The sequence below is a fragment of the Eretmochelys imbricata genome, chromosome 1 (genome assembly GCF_965152235.1).
Source record: "Eretmochelys imbricata isolate rEreImb1 chromosome 1, rEreImb1.hap1, whole genome shotgun sequence".
NCBI lineage: Eukaryota > Metazoa > Chordata > Testudines > Cheloniidae > Eretmochelys > Eretmochelys imbricata.
Window position 1 is genome coordinate 269,126,520 of NC_135572.1, and position 10,773 is coordinate 269,137,292.

General features: G+C 46.4%; 1 protein-coding gene across 1 annotated transcript; it reads right to left on the reverse strand.

Annotated features, from left to right (window-relative positions):
* Positions 1–495: 495 nt before the first annotated feature.
* CENPM (centromere protein M) lies at positions 496–10,058 on the reverse strand. Its single transcript, XM_077830908.1, has 6 exons — positions 9,796–10,058; positions 8,934–9,013; positions 5,302–5,400; positions 4,065–4,144; positions 3,459–3,550; positions 496–2,107 (listed from the first exon to the last, which is right to left on the reverse strand). The coding sequence occupies exons 1-6, from the start codon at positions 9,850–9,852 to the stop codon at positions 1,982–1,984; spliced, it is 534 nt and encodes a 177-aa protein (XP_077687034.1). The 5' UTR covers positions 9,853–10,058; the 3' UTR covers positions 496–1,981.
* Between the last annotated feature and the right edge of the window lie 715 nt (positions 10,059–10,773).

Genomic DNA, 10,773 nt, shown 5'->3' on the forward strand with positions numbered 1-10,773 from the left:
ATGAGTTGCAGCCATTGCTTTTGGACATAGCAACACAGCTTAACATTTTAGCTCTTTTGTTCGAGCTGACTGCTATAGACAACTCCATCTCCCTCCCCACTGTCACGGTGGATGTAGATGGGATTTGTGCACCCTCTGGGTGTTCACTCAGGCTCTGCACTTCCCTAAATCCTTTCTGTGATGACTGCCAACACGCAGCGCCGCTTAATCCTGCATTGCCACTGTTACTTTTTCCTGCAAGCTAAGGGGAGAGCACAGCACTTAAGGCTGGGACTCTTAAGTCATTAGTTCAGTGTAAGTGATCACCCCCCACCCCAGTTTAACGTAAGGGACTTCTGTAAAGAGGTTTTTTTTTAATTACAGAAAAATAATTTATTTCCTATTCAGTATGGAAGAGTCTAAACCAAGTGTTCAGGAAGGCTGTTCAGCCCAGTTTATTAGGGGGTTTATTCCAGTGAAGAGGTCTTAGCACCATCTTGTGGATTGAAGTGGTAAATTGCAACACATCTCAAGTTAATACAACAGAAGCTAAACATGCTGGTAAGTACTCCTGCACCCAGTTTACACTGTTGGTAGCATCAGTGTAGCTACAGCACTGATGAAAAATACCTACTGTTTTCCCAACGCACCCACACTTTGAATCAGTGAATGCTACCAGAGAATAGAGAAGGTCTGGACTAGTTTTTATATTACACATTTTATTAACTTAATATTCCAGCACATCGTATCAGATTCATGGTGTATTCCCAGTACAATTACTGCTATTTGTGTCTTAACAAGTATAGTCTGACTTTGGGGTTTATATGCACAGTGCAAGTTTATAGGCATATCCAATCTGTAAGAAAAACAAGTTATGCAGCATATTTATAGCCAGGTTAGCCACATTAAACCTTTCCACCTGTGAAGAAAGAGCAGAGATGGCCCAAGAAAAGCTGGAGGAAGGCAGATTAAGGGCCTGATTTTCAGCAGCACTCAGTAATTCTGAAAGTTAGGCCCTTTGAAATCAAACTCTGTTAGAGAGGAACCATATTATGGATCTTTACTTTTAGAACTAATAATAAAACTCATTGAAAAGTGACTTCTGCACTTTTCTGTGTAATAGACACGTTCACCACTGCACTGAGCAAATCCATGCCTCCATTCACACACCTGGACTATCAACACTCCCCCACCTCCTCTGATGCTCTAGTGTTCTCTCTGTCCTACGGAAACTTTTTGACTTGCAGTGGCACACCATTGAATGTGACTGTCAGACATGTTAGTCAGGTGGGGAGTTCACCTGCCAGGCAGTTTGCTGGGGCTGTATAACAAAAGATGACCATTCTTTCAAAAAGAAAAAAAGCCAAATTGCTGGGCCGTCTTCTTTAAGCCCCCCCCCCCACTTAGATATTTGGGGATTAGAAAGGCTGGGCCAATCTTTCTTTGCATATCCCCCAACTGCTGTATGTATGGTGGCTGCTAAACTGGCTTCCTTCCTTCAAGGGGCTTTTTGGGTAAGTGTCCTATTTCAATCTGAATATTGCAAAACTCTTCCTAATGCTTTCCTATTTTCTCCCTGGTGAAATAGTCCATTGGTACTAGGTAGAGAGCAGGCAGCAGCTCTCCATGACTGCTGTGCCTCTGAAGTACACCTACGTGCCACGATACACATGGACCTAAGGACAATGGCATTCTCCCACTTCCCATACAGCTTTCAGAAGGCTACAGAGCTCTTGGTCACTAACAAACTGGGCTCATTCAAACTGGGACCTAGGAGCAAGAGGAGATTCACTAGTACGGCTCCAGTGACCACCCACCAAAACAGGAACCAAGCCTTTCCTGTAAAGGTAACAAAAGCAAACAGCAGCATGAGATGAGCTGGCTTCGTTACAAATCAACAGAAAAAGCGTCCCAACAAGATTCCCATTTCAGTCTATTTCTGCAGCTTGAAACAGCATCAAAGGGTGCGGACAAGAAGAATGGCAATGGATTTACATCAAGGTTACTCATCAATGGAGCTTTTCATCAAAGAACTGAAGAAGAGGGCAGAAACCCCCGGCACGTGACCAGCGCAGATCTGCAACATCCGGAGCAGCCGCTGAGCTGTTGCAACTCGGATTCCTTCAGACTGGAAGCAGACAGAGGGAAAAACCCAAAAGTTATTTAAAACGAAAGGGATGGAAAAGAAAATCTAGCTGGTGCTGATGCGCAGGCACGAACCAAAGTTAAGTGGGACCCAGAGCAACCAGACATGGAGGTTCCCAAACCTACTTGTCTAGGGCCAGTGGGAAGGAGGGGGCAGTCACAAAGGTTGAAAGCCTCTTTGAAGAAGTAGTCTTCCCCCAGTCCTTCAAACAGCAACAGCTAATAAACCCCCCCAAAATACACGTCAAACTGCAGGGATGAAGTATGTGCCCCTCTAGGAGTTGCTGTGCCTTCCTCTGTAGAGCTTGGGAAACAGGAAGTGTTTTGGATATGCAGGCTGGAGGGCAATTGCGTAACAGATGGGGATGGTAGCTCATGTTTCACAGCAAGGGGACAGAATGTTTCAGGGAACTGGTGTATTGGGGCTGCATGTCTCAGAGGGGAAAGTCCATGTGGCAAAGTAGTCAGCTAGTTACTATCAACCTTGTAGCTATCAAGATGTGGGCTCTGATCACCCTGATCACTTTGCTTATCCCTTTACATAAGAATGGCCATACTGGGTCTGATCAATGGTCCATCTAGCCCTGTATCCTGTCTTCTGACAGCAGCCAATGCCAGGTACTTCACAGGGAATGAACAGAACAGCGCAATTATCAGTGACCCATCCCCTGTCGTCCACTCCCAGCTTCTGTAAGTAAAAGGCTAGAGAACTCAGACCATGGGGCTGCATCCCTGACCATCTTGGCTAATAACGATTGATGGACCTATCCTCCATGAACCTATCTAGTTCTTTTTTGAGCCGTGTTATAAATTTTGGCCCTGCACATCATCCCCTGGCAACGATTTCCACAGGCTGACTGTGTGGTGTGTGAATAAGTACTTCCTTTTGTTTGTTTGCTTTAAACCTGCTGCCTATTAATTTCATTGGGTGACCACTGGTTCTTGTGTTATGTGAAGGAGTAAACACCACTTTCCTATTCACTTTCCTCCAATCCTTCGTTGGTTTAGCTGGTCAACTCTACAGGGCTGGGATTGTGTTTTCCTGTGCTATTATGATCTAAATAGAGATTTAAATAAAAGCAAGAATAAGTTTCTAGAAGCGCATTGACTCCACTGTCTACATTTCGAGTGGCTGTGAGAATTTGGTCTTTGCAATCAAAATATACAAGCAGTATGCACTGCTTTTAGATTTACCACACACCTCATCATGATTTATTGCTGACATACCAGATATTGTTAGTGAGTAGGAGGATTTGCTGACCCCCATCTCCTGCACCCCACCCCCACACAGCCCACCCCCCTCCTCCCACAGTCACAAAATTAAGCATCCTTACATCCAGCTCACAGAACAGGACAGGGCTGCAGTAGAGGTTTCCCAGTTTCCGGACAGCATTCATTTCTACGCTGCAGTGATTCATCCTACCAACTTCACCAGAGAGAAAACAGGAAGGCATTAGGGAGAGTTTTGCAATATTCCACAGCCCATCCCCAGTGGAGAAGAGCACTGAGGAATGTTTAGTTCCACAAATGATCCAAATCTAGCATACAGCATAGTCCTCATAATAGCAAGGCTCATTCAGGCAATAATGAGCAGGTCAAACAGAATGGCATGGAGACTACCATTAAGAAAAGTCCATGGGAAGACACTTTGCAGTTCCATACAAATCAATCTTGCAATTGATATCCATGGGGGCAAGGGCAGAAAAGAGATGTCTGATTGGAGGAACTGAAGGGAAGGACCGAGTGAGGAAAGAAACACGTTCTGAGCTGGGAAAAGAGATGAGATTCACCAACATTTAAAGAAAAGCTTCTGTGACAAGCTGTTGGCTTGTTTTGTTTAAGGTGAAGCCATTCCAGGGGTTTTATGGAGTGGAATAAGAAGTGATGAAACACTGGAAGGAGGAGGAGAAAGAAAAAGGTGGATACTTGGCCATACATACCTCCTGTGATGAGGAAGCACACTTTCCCGAGGAAGAAGTTGGCATCTATGTGTGATAGTGAAGCTTCAACATTCCTAAGACTGATGGAAAGGGAAAGAAAAAGCACATCATATAATCCAGTTAAACCAGAGGTTAGGCTAGTGCTAGTACCAACAGCAGCATACCAGGAAGCCAGAGCAGCACAAAAGGAAAGACTTTCAAAGGCACAAATGGCAGATGGACATCCACCTCCTACTGAAAGTCAAAAGAACTTGGCTGTAGCTGCCGTTTATGTCTTTGAAAGTCTCTCCCCTTTGTGCTTAGATAGTAATGATGGGTGCGAGAGAAGCCATGAGATAGACAGAAAGGAGAACAAAACTCAAGAGTAAGAGGATACTGTTCAAATGAATATCTTGGTGGAGATCTTTAGAGGAACCTAAGGAAGTCAGGTGCCCAGTAGGATCTGGATGTCTAACTCCTTTAGTCTTCACTGAAAATCCCAGTCCTTGCATTTTCTAGTGACTCATCTGGATGGCTGTCCAGTGTGACCTGTTACTTTTGAAGATCTGTCTGAGTCCAGAATCAAAGGTCACAAATGAAGTGGTTTTGGCGAAACCTCTTACCTTTCCCACCAATGACGTTTTATCCTCATTATAAAAAATACAAACATGATTGGATTTCTCTTTGTATCAACACTGAGGTGCAGTGGGTACAGCTGAGCAGTGTAAGGGATAAGAGACAAAGATCAAAGATCATGTTAGTGCTGCCGACTGACAGAGCTCCAATCCCACAGAAGGACCTGGTTTAGCAATGCCATCATAAAGGGTACATGCACACACCATTGACTCAGGTCTGACTGTTAATTAAGATTGTTTAGGGTAGACCAGCTATCAGAACACCGCAACACCCACCACCAACTTGTATATTGTTTCCATTTTACAGATAGTACATTTTCAGATTTCATGCACCTGACTCTGCATAAGAAGATTATTAGCTCGATTGGGAAGAAAATCCACCCTTCTTGGTATGGCAGAGCACTGCACAATTAGCTGTGTTATAGGAAAGCCGGTTTCACATAATTTATTCATTGCCATAGGCAGGATAACTGCTGCAGGAATTATTGATCTGTTCCACTACAGCAAGTCCAGTGTTTGAAAGCCAATGTTGCAGGTGCTGAATCAGTTTACTCCAGGTTAAACTAACAACTAACTCCTTCCTCAAGTTCTCCCTCCGCTGTTCCAGCCCCTTCTGCATTTACCTGTGTTTGCTTTGCATGTTAATCATAAAGGCAATCAGGTCAATCCGGGGCCGGACATGATCTCTCTCAGCAGGTAAAGGGAGGGAGGTTGCCACGTGGCTGAAAGACAAAATAAGTCTGCAGGTTTACCCAAACTGAATGGAGCGGCAAAACAGAATCCATTTCACCAGCCACCTACTTAGCTAGAATGGTTAGCAGGAGCAGATTTAGTCCACGCATTTCAATGGCTATAAGCAGTTGATGAGACTCATTGCTTGATTAAATGGCACGCCTGGTATCCCCCATAAGCCTATTCACAGTCAGTAACAGCCATAACTGACATTTGGTAGCATAACCTTTGTTTCCTTCAAGCTTCTTAATGAGGCCCTCTTGTATGACAATAGTTTTCTCCAAGGATTTGTACTTCACTCTTCCCTATAAAAGCCCTAGCAAGGTATCAGGAGCTGTGTGCTGTTAGAGGTCCATCTTTCAGATGAGATATAGAACAGAGGTTCCAACGCCTCGCAGTCATTAGTGACAGCAGGGTTGTTTTTTGTTTCTCCTTTTAATTGTCAGAAGAAGGGTGTTAGCCCTGGTCTCCTTGATCAGCTTCAAATCTAGGAGCTGTCATGGTCTTGTACCAGATATGGACTGGCTACAGAGTTTACTTCTGAGCAAACTACACACCAGATGTGTTCATCATAAGATCCTTTAATGCTCTGCCAGCTATGGCTTTCGTTAGTTTAAATAAGATATTTTACATACAGCACACCTAGTAGCTGAACAATATAATACAGTTTGTCTTTCCATTACAATAATTACATTTTAGTGGCCTAAAATTTCTCATGTAACTACAGCTGAATGCAGCACTGTACTTCCTTCGCAACACTGAATGTGTAGGATAATATCAGTAAATAGTGCTTTGCATTCTACATCAGAGTCTACTTCAGTAGCACTTGACTATCCTGTAAAGCAGTTGTTTTCAAACTTTTGTACTGGTGACCCCTTTTACATAGAAAGCCTCTGAGTGTGACCCCTCCTTATAAATTAAAAGCACTTTTTATATATTTAACACCATTATAAATGCTGGAGGCAAAGCGGGGTTTGGGGTGGAGGCTGACACTCACGACCCCCGATGTAAAAAACCTTGTGACCCCCTGAGAGGTCCCGACCCCCAGTTTGAGAACCCCTGCTGTAAAGTACCTTGAGGTTCTGTAAGTTAGGAGATACAGTATTTTTTTATCTATGTATCATGAAGAGAGGGTAGCATCTTCCCAGTTAAAATGCCTAACCAGCTCTCTAGGATACGTCTAATGATAGCCACCCCTGCAATGCTCAAAAAAAAAAAAAGTGATCTTTTCGGCTTCCAACCGAGTGCGTTTTGTGTGTTGCTAAGGGAGAATCTTTTTGGCCAGATTTTGAAAAAAATTGTAAGTCATTTCTGAGATATGAGAGTTTAAAAATTAGGGGTGAAAACTATATCTGGAAAATACTTTTGTTTGTAACACCATTTTTGTCAAAAATGATCTGGCCTATAAACTTCAGGTGACATTTATGGAAAAGTTCAGAAACAGATATAGTGCCTTTTATGATGTTTAAGAAGCGGAGCTGCACATTTTGGAAGGTCTCCATGGCTGAATTACAATCAGAATGGTTTGGAGGTCTCCAGAACAGTTTATAATATCTGGCAAATCTTTTATCTTTGTAACACTTACAGCTTATAGGTATTTGCTAGGTGACGCATAGGTATAAAGTTAAGGCAGTAATGCAGTGGTCTTACAGGTCTTGATGCTTGTAGGCCAATAGTTAGCTAAATTATTTAGGGCATAAGGTCCAAAAAACTTTAAGCCTAAGTAGCTAATAAAGACCAACCCTAGATCATAAGATATCACAAGACAGAATGTGGTAATGACTAAACAGCTGACCGGTAACCACAAGATGCTAGTTTATGTCAGCTTGAGATATTTTAAGCTAGAGACATCAGCAGATGTCTGACCAGAAGAATGCCATGTAACCTGGTTGTATCCTGGCCTGCATGCTTGGGGAGATGCCAGGGTGATGACCATTGATGATGGTGGTAATAGTGAGGGGAAAGAGGATATCTAAACACTTCAGGTTGGTCTGCAAGGGATGCTCCACTCATTCTGTATTATATCTACCTACCTTGCTTGGTTGGAGTGTTTGTGATTTTGAGGACTGTGTTAATAAAATTATACAAATACACGTTTTCCCTAAGTGTGAGCGCTGTCATTGCTGTGCACATTGGAGCTCCCAGCTGAACAGTAATTCTGATAATACTTGGCCTAACCTTGGGACAAGAACCTACCAAATTCCAGAGAGCTAACTGCGGAAACTAAATCAGTAATGTAATTCACCTACAATCAATAGATCAGGCAACACACTTGCCAATGGATTTGAATGGTCCAAACAATGTTATGGATTTTGGAAGTTTCTCAGGAGTTCTGGTGGACAATTACACTGCTCTAGAATCACTAGTGCTGCAGCAGCGAGAGAAACATACCCTCCTCCCAAAGATCCGAGTTAATGCATTTCCTCTTGTGGATATAATTGCCAAAGTCATTACATTAGCAACGAAGAGAATTCCCAGACAGAAGTTATCACATAAGCTGGAGTTAAAATTTCAAATGCAAATCAATAACATGAGGAGGAATAACATATGCATAAAAGGGTGGGTGTAGGACAAGAATCACAGCTAGTGGACATTTTACAAGGAAACCTGAAATCTAATCAGTTTAAAATAGTGTCAGACACTACACCTGCCTGATTCCCCCTACTGATTTCAGGGTTTCCATTTTTGGATAGAAGACCCATACACAGACAAAAATTCTATTTAGATGCTTATACTGCACCGAGCACTGATCTCCAAGCACCTGGGCTACATATGGGCTATCAGGGAGGGCAGACAGACTCGTGCTAGCATACTAAAAACAGCAGCATGGCTGTCATGGCACAGGTTGTGGCTTGGGCTAGGCACCCAAGCTCAGACCCAGCTGACTGTTGCCACACTGCTATTTTTAGTGTGTTAGCTTGAGCAGAGATTGTGCAAGTCTGTCTGCCCACACCAGGAGGCATTCTCCCAGCTGCAGGGTAGACAGTTCCACAGAGAGCTAAGTAATGCATAGTAAACAAATGAAAACAAGTACTCTCCCCCTTTAATCAGGTGTGGACTGCTATTTCCTGAAGAAAATGCAACTTGTTTCTTGTACATACACCTAAATCGTACTGAGAAATTGTAACTTGCAGTTGCACAACTACATCTATGCAACATTGTGCTCTGGGGGTTCAGAAAAGCAAATTCTATCCTTGAAGTGAATGCCCTTGGAGTCCACTTGATTCATTGCTACCACCGTGGAGATTGCACCTGTGAGTGAGTTTCCGGTCTCCATTTGACAAGTGTAGGTGCAGCCCTACCGAATCACTATCCATTTCCTACAGCACCTCAGTTTTAACTTAATCTGCCATACCCAATACTACTGCCACAAGCCTATCTGACCAGATCTGAACTTGAGGCAGAGTCTACAAGAAAAAAAAAAAAAAGAAAAGAAAAAAAGAAGACACAAATAAAGCTTGGCAAAGAATAATTTCAGAATTGAATTGGGAAGATTTTTGTTCCACCCTTTCCCGTCACTTACATATTTATCTTGAAGTTTTTTTTCTCCTTAAGAATTGCCTCTGCTAGCTGCTGCTGCCGCCTTTCATCCGTGCCCACCAACTGCTCAGGAAGGGAAAATTACTTGTAAGAGATGCAACCAGAAGATGGAGGTAAGTCACTGGCTAATGCCCTTCAACTTGAGACGTCCCAGGGCACATTATGAACTACAAGGCTCGCAGAAGACAGTTCACACACAGGCAGCCACCCGTGAGGCAGGATAGGGCAGCTGGTTAACAGCACACAGAACATCTGGGGGGAGAGGTTTCAGCCACCTGGCCCTGGCCCTACCCCTTAGGCCTGTGCCCATCAGACCCCAGGCACGCGTGTCCAGTTGTGCAGGACTCTCAGGCCCCTGGCACTAGGGGAACACGTAGCACGGGTTAAGGAGAACAGAGGCGACCAGGGGGTCAGTGTTGTAGCCCAGCAGAGGAGGTATCCTCAATAGTGCCGCATCCCCCACGGTCAGGCTGGGGCTCAGGTAGCATCCACAGGGCACACATGGCCCAGTCATCCAGTGACCCTCCCCAGCAGCCCCTGCTCCAAGCGCGTTCCCCGTCCAGGTACTGACCAGACACGATCCTGCTGAGCCAGAGGGGAGGGCACGAGACCTGCCCAGAGGCGCTCTGAGGGGCGGGACAAACAAGGCTCCCCGCCTATCAGCACAGCCCCTGGACAGGCGGGGCGACTTGTTTGCATATTAAAATTAGAGCACCAATCAGGACGTAGGGCATGGCCAAAGCCGCCGAAACAGGCGGTTATCTGGAGGGATGCGCCGGTAACGGCGGCGGCTGGTCCTGGGCGCCGCGGGAAGGGGACGGGGCGCGGATTCTTTATGGACCTACCAAGATAACGGCCGAGTTGAGCGTCGGGAGTTTATCGAAAGGCCTCACCAGAGACATCACCGCAGAGTGCCGCGCGGGCTCTGCCGCGCCAGGATTTCAAACCGCCGCCACGTTCTGCGTCATCACCCGTCGGACCGCCCAACGCACGTAGCGTACGCGGACCGAGATCACTGCGCATGTGCGCCTATGCGGGCGGGAGGGAAAAATAGTGTGAGGTTGCGCGGCGCGCGTGCGCGGCTGTGTGTGTGTGTGTGTGTGTGTGTGTGTGTGTGTGCGCGCGCGCGCACGCGCTCGAGAATCACGTCGCATGCTGTGCGCGCGCGCTTCCTGCGTGCGGCGTGAGGGCCCGCGCGCTCCGTGTGTGCGCAGTTCGCTTTCGTTACCCTACTTCGGTCTCCAGACGCGTGACTGTCTGGCGCGCGCGTCACTCCCCCCCGCCCCCCCCGCCGTGGTGCGTGCGCAGCGCAGTCTCGCTGAGGGCGAGTCGGAACCGTGTTACTACGCATGCGGCTTGCGGCGGGCTGCAAGTGTCTGAGGTGCCTGGGTTCCAGCAGCGCGTTAGGGGCGGGGGCGGTTGGCCCAACAGACCCGCTTTGGGGCGTGCAGGGCTCTTCTGGGCCGCGCCTGTCGGTTCCCTGGCCCAGGGTTTTCAGGGAGGGGCAATAAAAGCTGCTGGCCCCGCCTCAATAGGATTCTCCTCGCCCCTGATGCCAGTAGCCTGGCTCGTTAACCCGGGGTGAGCCGGGGCACGTGATGCTGGGGCAGGCTGAGGTCAGGTTCTGCCCCCACAAGCTTACCCCACAGCAGTGGCTCCTGTGCCATGGGGCTGGGCCCAGCTCCCCACTCCAGCCTGTTGGCTTTCGCCACAGCACCAGGTGATGCGTGCGTCTGTGTGCAGGTGAGGCTTTCCCCCACAGTGCCCTGCGCCTTTCCTGGTGCCATTGGGTCGCTGCCCCAAGTTGGGCTGTGATGGGCCAA

Coding starts and splice junctions, on each gene's coding strand:
- CENPM (XM_077830908.1), bottom strand. CDS start 9,852: ATGTCTCTGGTGAGGCCTTTCGATAAACTCCCGACGCTCAACTCGGCC. Junction 9,014..9,795: donor TCAACTCGGCCGTTATCTTG/GTAGGTCCATAA, acceptor CTTCCTGAGCAG/TTGGTGGGCACGGATGAAAG. Junction 3,551..4,064: donor GTGCTTCCTCATCACAGGAG/GTATGTATGGCC, acceptor TCTCTGGTGAAG/TTGGTAGGATGAATCACTGC.